General features: G+C 29.9%; 1 protein-coding gene across 1 annotated transcript; it reads right to left on the minus strand.

Annotated features, from left to right (window-relative positions):
• Positions 1 to 3,079: 3,079 nt before the first annotated feature.
• LOC142333979 (uncharacterized) lies at positions 3,080 to 15,122 on the minus strand. The gene is made up of 6 exons (XM_075381636.1): positions 15,006 to 15,122; positions 11,922 to 12,085; positions 11,095 to 11,223; positions 6,867 to 7,001; positions 4,020 to 4,569; positions 3,080 to 3,273 (listed from the first exon to the last, which is right to left on the minus strand). The coding sequence occupies exons 2-6, from the start codon at positions 12,078 to 12,080 to the stop codon at positions 3,080 to 3,082; spliced, it is 1,167 nt and encodes a 388-aa protein (XP_075237751.1). The 5' UTR covers positions 12,081 to 12,085; positions 15,006 to 15,122.
• Positions 15,123 to 18,047: the final 2,925 nt, after the last annotated feature.

Raw genomic sequence — 18,047 nt, forward strand, 5'->3', positions numbered from 1 at the left:
CCTTATCCAACCGATTGCTCCAACGGGAGTGAGCGTCTTCTTTGCATTATGCGATTTTCCTTTTACGGGCCAATCTCGTGTTCAACGAGAACCCCACTCGATGTGTTTCGGGGGGCTCGGGGATTAAGGAAAATGTATCCCCAAAAATCAAATAAAAATATTAGGGGCGTCAAATTTTGGTATTGGGTCAAATAATGGGGATGGGCAAGATTTGACATGAACCGATAGGAGTTTGAAATCGCGGAAAGGACTCATAAGATATGGATGTTTAAACATTCCCATATATAGCTGTAGCATTTAGAATAGTTCACAGTATTCACAGAGACGAAGGAAGGTATTAGTCATCAAGTTATTTTCATCAATAAAATACTGAGAAAGTACTTTTTGTCAGCTTCGAAATTTTTGTATTTTTTTCCAACCTTGCCGTCTTGATCCTAACAGTTCAACTTGATTTTTTGATAAATTTAAATCCCTAACCAAGTCATATAATTCACCTTGTGATATAAGATGTGGCTTATTGGAAGATAATTAAAATTAAAATCATTATAGTCTTCTTCAGTATTGCTTGATTCTTCAAAGCTGCTTTCGAAACATACATTCACAGGTGGTTCAGGAACTGGAATAATTTCAATGTGAGGTACAGGCCTGATTGCAGATTGCAATGAAGTATATATTTTACAGTATGTTTAAATTTCTTAGAAATTCCAGACACACTTGTTAAATAAAACTAACAATCGGTAAAATGATCCTTTGGATCATTCAACCATTTAACATAGAAAAATGTAATTTTTATAAATAATACAACCTCAAAACAACCTATTTGTTAATACGAGACTATTTCACCCAAATGCCCATGGTTGCAACACTAAAAATTTAAATGTAAAGGGAAAGGTTACACATCAGTTTTAGAAGGAATTGATAGAAAAGAAATTAAAAATACAAAAGATACTGGTAAATTATATATTATCTTTTATTTATTTAAACTGACAAATATCTTCAGGCACTTACAAATAATTTATTTATGTAATCTATTAAAAAATTCACAACCAACCTTAGATTCAAACCCCAAACCTGGATGTAGACATACAGTAGTACCACTCTTACCAAGTAGATTGGATAAAATGGGTAGCTTTTAGTTTTAATCATCATTACTAGTACAAGATAAATAATAAACTTGCATCCGATTACACTACAATACAATCGATTTTTTTTACGAAAAGGAATGGGGTAAGTTTTAAATAAAAAAGCAATATGGAATGTACATTTTAAAATTAATCGATAATACAATTTTTTTAATATATATATAAACCATCGTTTGTGGTATTGATTTCAAACTTACAATTCTAAAATCTTTTACATTATGAACAAAATATTATTTACATCATATAAAATTCACAATTTACATATTATAAATGTAAATGTTCTTAAACTGAGCTTTTTATTACGATAAAATAGTCTAATTAACAAGGAAAGTAATTTTTAAAAAAATTAAGTAAAGAAAGTATAAGTCATATAAACCTGCAATTGTAAAATTTTAGCAAATTATTTTGAAAAATCTGTAAAAAAACCTAAGAAAATCTCAACTTTTTGTATAACCTGTAACTAAACTAAAAAACTAAAGTCCCCCTCAATATATAAGAATAAAGATATAATCAGATCTCTGAAAAATAATAAAGCTTTTGGTGAGTACTTGGTAACTGTGCAATTTTTAAAATTATAATTTTTTGGAAAACATAAAAAAATGCCACGAGAATGGCAGCCTACCCTAATTCATCTACACAAAAAGGGAGAAAAAATGTACATTAATTATTACAAAGGAATTTCTCATCTTTCAGTAACCCATACAATCTTATCAATAGTTGTAGAGAATAGAAGAGCACATCAACAATCAATCTGGAGAATATATCAGAGTGGTTTACAAAGGGATAATCTTGTGTCGGAAAAAACAGGTTATGTAAAATTAATAATCATGGATAGAACAGTAAAATACAAGAATATGTAATAACTTTTTACAAAGGTAATGGGCATCAATAATAAACTTTTTAACTGAACAATTCTCCAAAACCTTTTCTAAAGTTAAATTTAATCTGGAATTATCACAACCATTAAAATAAAAAAAGGCATAAGGTATACAATAGTGTTGACTTTGATCTCTTTTAATTGTGTTCTAGATAGTTATAAAATAATGGTGGAAAACACTGAAACTAAATGTGGTAGAAATAATAAGTTTAGGTTACAAAAAGGACAATCTAGGAAATAGGTTGTTTTGTCTTTATTATTCAAACATTACAAATTTCCATTTTGTTTTCCATTATGATATTATCTCTAATATAAAACTATCAGAAGTCATAAAAAATGATATTTTTTAGAGCGATGTCATAAGATATTTTGCTTAAAAAAGTTCTGTTTTTTGATGCTAAATCTATTTGGGTCATTTGAAATGTCAGTTTATGTAGCTGCTACAGAAACAGCACAGTATATATGCTAAAATAATATTAGAAAAATCAGCTGGTATTGTGATACTGCCATGTTTTTTTTTTGTTGTTGTTCTAGTGTGGTAAAAGTGTGATATGATAAAAATAAAATATTATATTGTTTTTATTTTTATTAAATATTTATAACTCAAACGTTTTAATTGAAGAGGTTATAATTTTGTGGTTGGCTAATATTTTAACTGTTTCAACTAAATTTTTATTTATATTATTGAATAAAATATCAAACTGAGTGTATCAAAATGCCAAAAGTTAAAAAAAAAAAAACAGAAAATAAAACTGCTGAAGCTGGATCTGCAGCCCACAAATGATGGCACTAGAACTTTCATATCGGGCCATCTGATGACTTACTTGCACAAGGATGCAGAAGGACCTATGTAAGTAAAAATAGCATAAGTATGTCAGATTTTGAGAAATGAAAAATTTCTGATGCAGAATTAGGAGATCCAGAATACATTCATGTTGATGTTCTAAAATGTTTAGTTAGGAATTTAGCTTGACTGGTTCTGGGCTTAAAATGTTCATAAATATTCCCTCTCCATATTATAAACTAAATATTCAATTTACAGTGGACCAGGGGTCCCAGTCTACCATATCCAAATTTTATCAAATTTTGCACAGATATTTGTATGTCTTAAATGACATTTTACCAAATTATAGCTCTCTTTATCTGCTAGTGATGACTTTCTGTGTTCTCTTGAAAAAAAGGGTACTTGCTGATAGTTGGCGCAAACATGTAAAAAATTGTAACTCTTAACATATAATTTTGAAGGCAATAAAGCTAAAGGTTTGATTTTAATAATTTCAGTTATTTTATACTGAATTCAAACATGTTATTCACATGTTTCTTACATTTTGTAAGTGAAAGTTAAAGTACTTTAATCAGAACGATACTTTTTAACTTGAAGGAGGGCATAATTATGTTATCCTAAAGTTTCAAAGCAACTGGAGACTTATGTCAGAAGATATTTCATCATCAAATTTAGTCAAAACTTTTTTACCTCGATTCTTAACCTACCTTTGAAAGCTTATATCTTAGGTATACCTTGTTAGATTTTGTTAGTTTTATAATAAAAACAGTAACTTTTAAACCACAAAATCCATGCAGTTTGTTTTTTGGGCAGAATGAATATTTAAATGTAATTTTAAAGTAGAACTTTCATTAAAAGAGTTGTGACAAAAGTTGTAATGACTTCTAAATGACTATTAAATACAATGAATCTTTTTTATGACTATTAAAATGACTCTAAATTGTTTTTATGATTAAATGAGAAAAGTTTCAAGTATAATTATTCTCCTTAGTATGAATATTAAGATGTCTTTTTAAATCATATTTACGATGAAATGACTTTTGACAATATTTACAAATATAACTTTCCTCCGTATGAATATAATGTAAATGTAATTCAGAACTTTCATTAAAAGACTTTGAACAAAAGTTACAAACATAATTTTTCCTTTTTTTATGACTATTAATATGTCTATTTAAATCATATTTACGATGAAATGACTTTTGACAAAAGATACAAAAATAATTTTTCTCATTTGTATGAATATTAAGATGTATCTTTAGATTGTTTTTATTTTTAAATGACTTTTGACAATATTTACAAATATAACTTTCTTCCGTATGAATATTTAAATGTAAATGTAATTCAGAACTTTCATTAAAAGACTTTGAACAAAAGTTACAAATATAATTTTTCTCTTTTGAATGACTTTTGATATGTCTAATTAAATCATATTTACGATGAAATGACGTTTGACAAAAGTTACAAACATAATTTTTCTCATTTGTATGAGTATTAAGATGTGCCTTTATATTGTTTTTATTTTTAAATGACTTTTGACAACATTTACAAATATAACCTTCCTCCATATGAATTTTGAAATGTAAATTTAATTCAGAACTTTCATTAAAAGACTTTGAACAAAAGTTACAAATATAATTTTTCTCTTTTGTATGACTATTAATATGTCTCTTTAAATCATGTTTACGATGAAATGACTTCTGACAAAAGTTACAAATAAAACTTTTTGTGGTACTTCCCTTGATGATTCCTTCATCGATAGTGACCTGTAAAATTAAAGAAAATAAATAATTACTTCTATATCCATGTTGATCAGATCTACAATCCTTTATACATATATTATATACAGGATGTCTGGTCTAAAGGTCACCAAAATTAATAGCCTATATTTAGAAAAACAGTAGTAATATTAAAATGTTAAATGTAGGCTCAAACATGATATACTTCCAACATTTGTTTAATGTACTCTCAGAGTCAGCAGAAAACTGTTGTGCAGACTAATCCAATTGTAGTCAGTTGAGATATGGAGCCCACAACCAAAGGTTCAGTGTGTGCTTTGGTTAGTGAAGTTTCACTTGTTACATACGTTTAATGCCTTGTATAAACTGAATGGAATATCAATTTTCGTACAATATGAAGAATATTCATATTCCACGAATACAACTACGAGACTGGAAGCTTGGTTTCACAAACTGAAAATCATCCAAAAATTACAGAATGAAGAAGACTGTGCATCAAGTAAGTAAAACATTCATTGATGGTCCTGTGAAGTCAATCAGGCGGGGTAGTTATAAACTGCAGATTCCTCTTTCTACTGTTCACCACATTGCTCATAAGCACTCTGCAAGAGTACAAGTTACCACTGCATCACATTAAAACAAATGACAGCTGCCAATGATATCATTCTGCTGTAGACGTAATGATGCATCATACAAAAAGCAATCCTAATTATATTGATATTTTATTTAGTGATGAGAAAACTCTTCATACATGTGGGATAGTTAAGACACAATTTTAAAATTTGGTGTACTGAAAACCTCCCACAGAGTAATCGAAAATGAAACAGACACACTGAAAGTAAATGTTTGGTTATGACAGGAAAAAGTGTTTTTTTTTTTTTTGACAGTCCACACATACTTGAGACCTTTGCCGTTTCAAAGATTGCAGCAGGGCAGTTTCCAACAGGGTGGTGTTCCACCAGACTTTTATCAAATTGTTACCATGTTGCTGAACAATGCTTCCGCAGATGTTAGATCAGACAAGGAGGCATGACCAACTGCATGACCATATATATCTCTCAGATATCACTTCTATGGAACCTGGAAGGAGTTAGATTATCGTCTAAGTCTGCTGAGCTATAAATAGTGCTTACATTGAAGTTGACTAACCTACGTTAAAACATGGCGAGTTGTGTTTATTAAAAAAAAATTGTTAAATAATATTAACTGGTTCCCTTAAAATAACCTGTTCTTTTGGATACTTTTGTCCAGACACCCTGCAGATTTTTTTTTTTTTTTTGTTTAACCTCCGAGTCCACAGTTAAGCATTACTTCAGAGGATGAGATGAATGATTTGTAGTGTGTGTGAAAAATGCCATGTCTGACCGGGATTCGAACCCGGATTATAGTGTTTACAGGCATGCATGCACACACTGGTTCTGGTAATCGTATAGTGGGGTGGAGAACCAAATTTTTTTTTACCATAAGTCAATACAAAAGTATACAATTTTCAAAGAATTCTATACTTGATTAACAGATCGTGAAAAAAACTATGGCTTCTTCCAACAAGATAAAGAAATAATGTGTTGTACACCAAACAATTCATGCAGCTTTTACTATGAGCAGAGGGAACCTTGTTCCCATGATTTATCTAACTACAATTTTTCCCTTTAGGTTATTTAAAGGATTAGAATTTATAAATCGAACTCCTACACTAATGATAACTGCAGACGAATGTTCATGATAAAAAAGTGAAGTCATTGATAACATTTTGCGTCAGATGACCCTCAATTTGAATGCTTTAGGATTGCTGCATCAACTGTGCAGCAGGGTGCTTGCTCACTTTCAACATCATTTGTAAATATATGGTAAATTTGTTAAATTTTCCTAATATAAATACAGAAATATTTTCCTTTTATTAATAAAATTTTATATCACTGTTGCGTTTAGTCTGTATCGTGTTGGTTTTAAATTGCTTAGTTGATAAATATTCAAATATGACAAACCAATACAATTAACAATTAATCACCCACACCTTAATAAAATGTGAATATAAACAAGTTAAAATACAAACATTTTAGTTATCACTCAAGTTTCAAAACAAAACTTTTGCCCTTACACATTCACCATTTGTCATTCACACACACCTTAATATGTTATAATAGAATTATAAAATTTTTTTCCTACAGTACACATTCAAATACCAAAATGTACATGTGTGCACACACACACACATGCATGCACGCACACACAGTAATAAAATTAACAGACAAATCATATTTGTTACAATATCCAAAATGTTGTTGGATATTGAGAAACATGTCATGTTTCTTACTAATACTTACATGACCCGGATAAAATCCGATCTCTTCTTCTGTCTTCACTGAGTGTAAATATTTATCATTTATTTGAAGTTCATTTGTTTTTATATTAAAACTAAGCTGTGATAAAACTTCATCTTTCAACGAGATCTTAGATTCCTTTAAAAAATATAAATATAGAAACTACCCTACAAAATATGAAAACAAACTTTTATTCTTACAAATTAAATAACACCGACATATATATATATATATATATATACATGTATATATAAAATATACATCATAAAATAAATTACTAATAGAGAAACAAATTATAAGATAAGAAATATCTATATTAACTATTTATATAAAATAGAAGAAATAATGTTAAATATTTAACACACACATGTAGCCTGGAGGTAAAGGACACCATCTCTATTCTTACAATAGAGCAGTTTGAAGTTTTGAAATTTTTTACTAATTTCCATAATAACTTTTTCTACCAAAATACCTTATTTAGGTCAACTTTAATAGATGCTATTACATATTTATTAATTTGTATTTTGCATTTAAAAAAAATAAAATGGTGTCTTATACCTTTATGTACTTAATATATTTTTTGGTGAATACTAATCTCATGTCCAGTCATTTGTAAAAGAAAAACAGCATGTCTGAAGAAAATAATGTTTTATTTTGCAAAAAACATATTTTATGAAAAAATATCATTGATTAAAGCTAATATTAGTACAACACAACTTCCTGATTGTTTTGTCCAAGAGACAAATATACTGGGCAATAAAATGATTTTACAATATTGTTAACATTGTTACAAAGAAAAGAAAAAGGTAATTAAAAGACTATTATTGTTATAAAATTATTTTGATTATATGAAAAATGTGTGATCATTTCTTCAGTAGTAATATTATCTACTGTACAATAAAAATTCAAAATTAATAATAAAAAAATATTAAATAGTAGAAAATCTACAAAAATTCAAATAAAAATTATTAATAAACCTAATATTCTAAAATAAATCTTTTAATAAAGGTAATTATTTCCTCTAATGTTCATCGCTTTCTTCTTCAGGGAAATTATTTACTTCACTAGGGACATACGGCACATCCTAGGAAATGACAAGAAAGTACTTGACAGGATATTCTTATTTCTAAAAAGAATTAATATACTAAATAAGATCTAACCCATTAAAATTTTGATATTATTTTGTTATTCACGTTTCATGTATTACCATAATTGTTACATATATTTTACTATTCCAATTTTATCTGTATTATTATCTTAGTTTTCTTCATAGTTTTAACCTATTTTACTGATATTTTATTATCTGAGAAGAAGCCTCTTGTAATTAATTGGATCCAGGTAATGACGACGCAAAAGCATTTTTCACCCCCCAAAAAAAATAAAATTTACCTCACTTTATGTATGTTTCGTGATAAAAAATTGACACTCTGATGGTAAATACTTAAATGAGTTAACCGGTCTTGTGACCTGTTAACGGTATTGGATCAACTCTAATGACATCAAGTACATCTGGAACCTTGATGTCATTTTTTGTCAAGTTAACTGAAAGAAATCCATTGTCAACATCAGCTGCATATTATTAAATGCCAGTAAGATATTATACCTATCAAGTTTTTGTTTAACCTCTAGGTCCACTATTAGGTATGTATTAGAAAATTTTTAGGATGTTAATTAAGGGACAGAATTAGTGATTTCTTATGCTTTTGAAAATATGTTTTAAAATAAGAAAAAATAAAAATCACTTAGATTTTTTTTTATTAATGAGAGAAACAAAATATATTATTTAAAAATATTATTTCAAAGTAGGCAATAAAATAACATGAACAACAATGCGCAATAATGCCCTATTAGTGTTTAAATCATTCTGTATGGTATATTAAGTATATCGTTAATGTGAACATTAAGTACATCGGTAATGTGAACTGTGCAATCATTAGTGAAAGTTTACTGTGAATTCTAGTTTGAACGTTATTTTGGTTTAAATAGTGAACCAATCACATTCAAACTAAAATACTTTGCCATTGAAGTAATACTGTACTTATGTCCAACAGAGGAATACACTGATATGGTATTCATCTTGCGAGTGTGTGAAATAGTAATATTACAGCTACTGCAATAGAATATGAAATAAGATTTCAGAATTGCAGGATTCAAGATCCCAAAACTATTAGCATGACTTTTACAACCTTTGCGAAACAGGTTCACTACCTAATATTTGTACCAGCTATGGATGATTACGATTTGTCCAACCAACGCTGTTTTGATGAAACTATTATGACGCAGTTCAGGCAACGATACGTAACGTCCTTCTAAGTTTGAAGTTTCTCATTGGAAGAGTTACAGTACACTTAAAAATAAATGTTTTTCCCCTTATCATAAACAGCCAATTTAAAATCCGCAAACAGGAGATTGTCAGCTTGACTTGGAGTTCTGCAACTGGTAGAATACAAACCAACTCTACAAGTACGTTTTGTTTATAGTCAAGAATTTCACTCGAGATGGCAACAACTTATGATATGAACATACAGGGCAGAAGTAAAACCTCATGAAATGGTGAAAAGCAATTTTCAACACTGATTTTGCATCAATATACAGTGTAGCCTTCTTCACAACTGTTTGGACTGTTTATATTACCTTGCCGCTTCAATGCTGAGGTATACTAGCACTTTCTTCAGGAAGAATTGTGCCAGCTGCTTTAGTTTGTCTAGTGCTGAGACACAAAGTATACCTCCAGCATGATGCTGGAGGTATGGCTCACCTCACTGCTTCTACTGTGCCGTTTCCACTCAGTTAAATCATCATTTCTCTGAGAAATGGATCGGTTGTTGAGATCCACATTCCTGGCCACCAAGATCACCTAATGTAACACTTTTAGATTTTTGCAGCAGGGGATGGATGTAAAATAGTCTACATAAAACAAAAATACATTCTCATGATGAATTAATTATCTGCATTATGGATGAGGCTCAGCAAGGACAACACTAAATAACTAAAAAGTGGAATAAAATCAGTACAAAAGCATGCCAAAGAATGTGTAGAAAGGGCAGACTCATTTTTGAATATTTATTATAAACTGCTACATAGAATGCACTTAGATCTAGTGGTCTGTTTTTAAATAAAATTCAAATTTGTCTAACTTTTCTTTGTTTTATTTAGCTTATCTTACATCATTTTATTCAGCATATAATTTTCTACAAAATTTGCTTAAATGTTTTACAAGTTCATTACCCGTTTAACAATGTTATTGTTTGTCAAACAAAAAATTGTTCTCACTCTAGATTTCTCAAAAGATACTGCAAATATGGTTCTGGAACACATTTTATTAAATTTTTAAGGTGAAAAACCATAAGAAATCAGTAATCCTGTCTCTTAATGAATTATTAAATGAATTATTTGAAACTATTATTTTAAAGTAGGCAATAAAATAACATGAACAAAATTTGCGCAATAATGCCCTATTAGTGTTTAAATCATTCTGTATGGTACATTAAGTATATCGTTAATGTGAACATTAAGTACATCGGTAATGTGAACTGTGCAACCATTAGTGAAAGATTACATTGAAAGTACAGTGAAAGTTTTAATTTTCTACAAGCTTTGTTTAAATGTTTTACAAGTTCATTACACGTTTAACAATGTTATTGTTTGTCAAACAAAAAAAAAAATGGTTCTCACTCTAGATTTCTCAAAAGATACAGCAAATATGGTTCTATAACATATTTATTTGATTTTTGAGGTCAAAAACCATAAGAAATCAGTAATCCTGTCTCTTAATTAACATCCTAAAAGTTTCAGTAAGACTTCATTTCAACGGGATAGCTGAAATCTGAGTGAAATTTGTAAATAGCCTAACTTGCAAATGAAGCACTTTAAACAAATTTTATATGAACTTTTTCCGTTATTGTCATGAGTAGAAATAGGTTGTGAAAACGGCTAGAGAAGTTTGTGATACGCTTTATATACGAGTTAACAAATGAATTGTATGCAATATCAAAAAAATTATTATTAATTAATATTTTATTCCAAATTTATTTTTAATTTTACTGAAACACATTTTTTTTTTCAATTTTGCGTATTACCCACTAAACATTAGAATGATTAGTACAATATCCTTTTCAAACCGTACTTTAATCCTTTTCAAATTTTACTTTCCAATTATCTAGATTTGGCCTTGCAAAGGTCCATCTGGGTAACTGGTGTTGCAATGTATGAAAAATCTTAATACCCTTACCACTTCACTTTCAACTTTTAAATTTTCTGATTTAATTAAGGTGGTCTCTTCAATTGCTAAAGGATCTTTTGGAATATCACCATTAATAATATCAAGCGGTTCCTCCTTCACTCGTACTAAATCTACTTGCTGTAACAAAACAAAAAATGAATGCTATAAAGTAAATATGTTCATTATTTATTGTATAACTTATATTAGAAAGATAAATTTTATTTCCAATTCACTTACCACATACATTAACAGTGCAGTCATGGTTAAATTGTTATTATTAGGTAACTTTAATGTGCCATTTAAAGAAACCAGTCAAACAAGAATAAGAAAAATATAATTAGCTTACAAATTAAGGAACAGTATTTTCAACAAAAAAACATCTCAGTAGATGCTAAAATCAGGCAAAAATATGTAATCAAACAAGATGAACTGTTTCCATCAGATACATCTTAGTTAGAAATCACAAAAAAAAGATTAATAGAAAAACTAAAGTAAAAACTTGAGAAAAATCTTAGGACCAATAAAAATACAAAAAAATGGATGCAAATTAAGAAGTAATAGAGATATTAAAACATACAATGAAATTGAGAAAATGAAATGAAATATTTGAAGGAGATAGTGCACAGGAAGCCAATAAAAGATTTCAGGGATTTCAAAGAGAAGAAGAAAAATAAAATGACAGTTTTAGAACTGTCATATACTTAGGTCAGAACAAAGAAGGCTAAAAGAAAGAAAACTAAAAAATAAAACAAACAGAAGAAAGAGAAATGAATCCAGAATACTGCTTCATGGTCCTCAGATGGCCAAACATACACAAAAAAATTAAAACAACTTACATGCTCAGCTGTTGTATATGATGTATCGCTTTCAGTCATGTGGTTTGGTAAAAAAATGCTTATCATTTCCCCTATATTTTCTTGTTCATTCTCTAATTTAATATTTTTACTAAGAGGCAGAGATTCATTAATAACAGAATTATTTGCAGGAACATTCATGTTAACTGTAAAAAAATATGACAAACAGAAATTAAAATAAATATCCTTAATAAATTAAAAAAAACTATATAAATAATACAGTTCATAAACACATGTCTTGTTAATGATTATTCTTGGTTTAATGTTTTATGGTGACTTGCATGAGGTTATATTTGATATTGATACAAGCTTTCTTAATAAAAATGATAAAGAACAGAACAGGTGAATATTAAAACACTGATTACCACATGTGACTCACATTAAATCTGTCTGTGAAGCCATATATCATGCCATCACCACACCGATTCTTCGAATTGGAGGCCATGTGAATTACATATAGCTCAGATGCATATCTTTACAAGAAGACCTCATAAACTCATAGTGTTCAAAACGGAATTCTTTTTTCTTGTAAAGTATAGTCAAGACTGACAGTTAGCTGCACGAACCTTAGCATTCCAGAAATTCTTAATATCTTCTTCTTTTTTTAATAGTTTTTAATATCTTATCCCACTACTATATGCTTGAATTTCGTTTATATGATGGATCAAGTGTCAGTAACAATTTAGCAAATTACAATAACTGGTACAACCTACACCAATTAGCTTATGAACCTCACGAAGGTAAATAAAGGTGATTCCAAATTGTACAGCAATCTCTCAGGAAACAATTGTATATCTAAATATTAAAAAAATGTCCATATAAACAAAGGTCAGAAAACAGTTTGTTAGCGAGTTTAGGCTCAAGAGACATTTAGCCCTGCTTTCTGCTCCCTCTGTGAAATTAAACCATACTAAAATTCTTGGGATAAAAATTGGCTAAATCAATTTTTGATCTAAGAAATTCAATAAGTGATCTTAGACCTGTATCTTACTTAAGCCAAGAAAAATATTTTCAAATATTTTATAAAAATATATATATATATATTCATATTTATCTGCATCCTGTTCAGAAATCACCTAGTGATTTTTTTATAATTAATATATTTACCATCACATTATTTCATGTGTTTTATTTAAATAATAATATAAACTTTAATCACATCTATTTCTTATTTTATAATCTACTTTTATACTTACAATTTATTTTAGAATACATAAAGAATTATTTTACACCAATCACAACAAACATTTATTTATTTACAATTAAAAAAATTTAAGTGTTTATAAACTACACTTATTCGAATATTTAACAAATACAGAATTTTCCAAGTGCCTAAAATAAGTAAATTTATTTTAATTTTTTTTTACAAAACAATCTGTTTGTTGTTTATCTATTATACTTTAATAATAATGAACTTTTATTCCCCATCATGTTAATTTAATTCTCATATTATCATAAATTTTTCTAGGTTAATGATTATTATATACAAATAAAATAATAATCGGCAAACATTTTTTTCAGATTCTTATATTATGTTGTAAAAAATCAACTTTCATAGTGCATACGTAAGAAAAAGTAAAAGAAAAAAAAAGGCATCATGGAAAATTGAACAAGATCTCCCAGTTATAAGACTGGAACACTTGTCATTTGGGTGTTGTGATTGAAAATATACAAGTAAATTACTTCAGCCATTCAAAAATGTTTAATTGCAGTTTATTCCAGCAACAAGTTGGAAACTGCCATTTTCCTTAGTTTAAGGATATTTTTGTTCCTTTGTTGAATACCAAATAAATAGTTTTTTTGTAACTCATCTTTGTTTATTATAATGAGTTTTACCAAACATGGTTGCAGAGCAGACAGTTTTCAGTTATTAAAAAGTTAGATGGCTAACAAGTATATGGGTTTTTCTTTACATTGCTGGAAATATCAGTTTAGCCTTATCAAAGCAATGTCGTATTTTGTTTTTTTTTTCCTACTTCTAGTTTGCAATCTAAGAACTATTTTATTTCAATGATGTTGGAAAAATACAAATTTGAAAAACTTATAAGCACATTATTGTTCAGATGTGTTTGGAAAATGATAATTTTTTTTAAGTTGTTAATGGAATCTTGTAAATCAGAAGAAATGGAACAAAGAAAATGGAGAGGTTAAGAAAAGAATTATTCTTTCTTTAGGCAGAATTTTCTTTTAAGGGTAGCTAGTTGCATCATTGCCCACAAAGTACGGCTGTGAATAAAACAAATCTGACATTCATCTTGCCAAAAATGACGAAAGTTCAAATGTAAATGACACCCTTGGGCAAAAAATATACATGAAGGTGATATGTGTAGTGCTTTTACAAATATTGCCTCAAGAATTTGACCACATTTATATCACACGGCATGACTTACCAGCAGAAGATAAGACATGGTCTAAATTGCAGTAACGACCTTTAAACTATGAATTCAGGTTAAAATGCTTTGAGGAACCAGTTGGAGCCATGGCTATTTTATCTAAACTCAGTCAATTTTCAAACCAAGAAGAGTGCTTCTACATTTAAGTCTAGAAAGGTGAATCATGCTAAGTCTAATCACAATGACAAATGTTTTTCTTGTGGAACATTAGGCCATCTCTCACAAATTGTAACATATAATGATACCGATTATATTGGTGACAGTCACTCACTCGAAGACCAAGTGACTGTCACAATGTGTGAACAGTTTACTGTAACCGATCTCACTTTATTTTAGTGAGTTTTACCTTAAACTAAGAAAGATAAACATGTGCAAAAGTTATCATATTTATATATTAGACGGATCTGTTTCGTGTTAATTGTAACACAATTGTAAGCTTCAACAGTCTATTACAAAATTGTAAACTATCAACTGTTTTTTTTTTATTTGAATACGAAAATAACGGTTAAGAAAATAACTAATATAATTTAACACTTTCCCGAAATAAACGATTTTACAACGAACTAATTGAATTTTACATCCCAGGATAAGGCTGACACTACCGAGTTTTAGATAACAAAAAAAACACACTTATATTCTATTAATTTATATTAAAACAGTATAAATTACTTACTTTGTCAGATAAACAAACAAGAACCCAACGAATAAATAACACTGAAATTAAAATATAAATCTTTCCGTAACAACGAGTCAGACAAACGCTAAGCTATTGATCAATGATGCCAACACATGCAGCTTTATACATCAATACATATGACATCTTGTTAAAATGTTGAAAATAAATATTTTTATTTATATATACATACACACACATACATATACTATTTCACAATAGATTTAATAAATATCGTTGCATTCACTGAGTATTAAAAATGGATTAATATAAAAATTGAGAATTTAAGCGATTCTTGTTTATTAATCTATGCAAAAAAAAAAAATAAGAGCTGACATAGCAGACAGCTATGAGAGTTGTGTCTCGGTCCCATGGGCTGAAATAGCTCAACCACGGAGAGTGGTCTTCAAACTCAGACGAGCCTCCAGTTCGGCTCGCGGGTTGGATCTTTTGTGACCAACACTGCCTCAAATCGTCAGGGAAGGTTAATCGTGCTCGATTACCTCGTTCCCAGGCCACACCCAGCAGCTTGGATTCGGTTTTTGATTCCTCAGTCTACAACTCCAGGAGCCATCCCACTTCAGCATGTCAGCCCTCCCAGCCGGGGCTGTCCGCCCAACCCTATTCTAAACTCCCATCCGTCTTCTTTTTCCCTCAAAATCGTCCTCGCCAAACCGTCGAGGACTCTCCAGTTTGCCGCTGAAGCTAGCATATAATCCAGTAGATGTTCTGGTGTTAGGTCAGCGACTCCAACCCTAACCCGAGACAAAAATCTCGGGTTAGGCATTTCTGGTAATGGAACACAGTGTGCTCTACCAAATCTTTCTCGTGACAGTACATACGTGTTAGCAATTCCCTTCCCAATTTATGCTCCTCGGTGAAGCATTATATTATTACGCCGAGGCATTTGATCTTATCCCTTCGATGCAACAGCTGGTCACCGATTCTCAGTTCTATCGGCTCCACCTTGCTTTACCCAATTAGGATTATGAACTGAAATTTGTTAACCGCCAGTTTCAGCCCATGTGTTTGCATCCACTCGTCAATTAATGATAATGCAAATTGCCCCTTGCCTGTATTTCCTCTTCCGTCGATAAGGATCGCAAGGTCATCGGCGTAAGCAATGGTCTCCAAGCTGTTTGGGGCTGGGTCCCTTTCTTCCGAGGACACCGGCCTAACGAGTTTTTTGCCTTTGAAGTCGGGCCGCTTCTCAGTTTTCTGAGATTGCGCACTTCCAGACATAGACGAACCTTATCCAACCGATTGCTCCAACGGGAGTGAGCGTCTTCTTTGCATTATGCGATTTTCCTTTTACGGACCAATCTCGTGTTCAACGAGAACACACTCGATGTGTTTCGGGGGGCTCGGGGATTAAGTAAAATGTAACCCCAAAAATCAAATAAAAGGGCATCAAAATTTGGAAGGTAGTCAAATAATGGGGATGGGTGAGATTTGACATGAACCGATAGGAGTTTGAAATCGCGGAAAGGACTCATAAGAAATGGATGTTTAAACATTCCCATATGTAGCTGTAGCATTTAGAATAGTTCACAGTATTCACCGAGATGAAGGAAGGTATTACTCATTAAGTTATCTTCATCAATAAAAGACTGAGAAAGTTCTTTTTGTCAGCTTCGAAATTTTTGTATTTTTTTCCAACCTTTCCGTCTTGATCCTAACAGTTCAACTTGATTTTTTGATAAATTTAAATCCCTAACCAAGTCATTTAATTCACCTTGTGATATAAGATGTGGCTTATTGGAAGATAATTAAAATTAAAATCATTATAGTCTTCTTCAGTATTGCTTGATTCTTCATTGCTGCTTTCAATACATACATTCACAGATGGCTCAGGAACTGGAATAATTACAATGTGAGGTACAGGCCTGATTGCAATGAATTATATTTTACAGTATGTTTAAATTTCTTAGAAATTCCAGACACACTTGTTAAACAAAACTAACAATCGTTTACATGATCCTTTGGATCATGCCAAACCGTAGGTACATCAAATTGCAATGCGTTCCGTGTACCTTTCTGCCATCTTCTTAAATATACAGTTCACCGATATCCATGATGTAGTATTCAAATCTGCATGAAAATAACTGCCTTTACTAGGATTTGAACCTTAGAACTCTGATCTTTGAAATCAGCTGATTTGTGATGACGAGTTCACCACTATAATCCGGTGGGTTGTTAAAATATTAACAAAAAATTACATTTATTTTATGAATACTATTAATATGTCTAACCAAGCTGAATTTGTGAGTAAATGATTTCTTAACAGTCATTTCAGAAATAATTTTTCTTATTAGCAAGGGTATTTAAGAGTACCTTTAAAGAAAGAGATGTAAAACATTTACAAAAATTAACAAATATTTTTTTCGCTTATGATGTAAAATGGGGTGTATCCATAGACCAGTACTGAAAGTGAATGATTTCTGACAAAAATCACAAACATACTTTACTTCTTTGTGTGAATATTAAGATAAATATTTAAATTAGAACTTTGTTTGAAAGACTTATGACAAAAGTTGCAGATATAATTTTTCCCTTTTGTATGAGTATTAAGATGAATCTTTAAATTTGAAATCCATCTGTAAGACTTTGTCAAAATTTACAAATTAATTTTTTCTGTTTAGTATGGATATCAAGATGTTTTCTTAAAATAGAATTATTGTTATATATGACTTTTGATAAAACTTGCAACTATATTTTTCTCTTAATGTGGATCTCCTCATTTTCTTTTTATCTTTATTAACTGTATGTGTGAGTGATCTCCCCCTTACTGAAATAATGCTTCTTTAAATTGTGCCAGAGAAGGAGGTTTAGTCAGTAGAGCGCAGGAACAAATACAAACTTATTAACATTTTCCGGAACGTGTAGTGAGCTTGACATTTCTTACGAGCCCATAAATGGGGTTCCTCCATCTTGTAAAAAAAGGTGTCTCTCAAAATTATTATTGAAAAACTTCTAACAAAAATTACAAACAAAATTTTGCTCTTTTGTATTGTTGTTAATGAATCTCTTTAAATAAATATT

The sequence above is a fragment of the Lycorma delicatula genome, chromosome 13 (assembly GCF_047948215.1).
Source record: "Lycorma delicatula isolate Av1 chromosome 13, ASM4794821v1, whole genome shotgun sequence".
In the NCBI taxonomy this organism is placed as follows: Eukaryota; Metazoa; Arthropoda; class Insecta; order Hemiptera; family Fulgoridae; genus Lycorma; species Lycorma delicatula.

What these genes read in the sequence shown, in the direction of transcription:
- LOC142333979 (XM_075381636.1), bottom strand. Translation starts at nt 12,080, where the DNA reads ATGAATGTTCCTGCAAATAATTCTGTTATTAATGAATCTCTGCCTCTT. An exon ending in TAAAAGTTGAAAGTGAAGTG is followed by an intron (nt 7,002 to 11,094) that starts GTAAGGGTATTA and finishes TATTTTTTAAAG; the next exon opens with GAATCTAAGATCTCGTTGAA. An exon ending in AAATGAGAAAAATTATTTTT is followed by an intron (nt 3,274 to 4,019) that starts GTATCTTTTGTC and finishes TCAAACCTTTAG; the next exon opens with CTTTATTGCCTTCAAAATTA.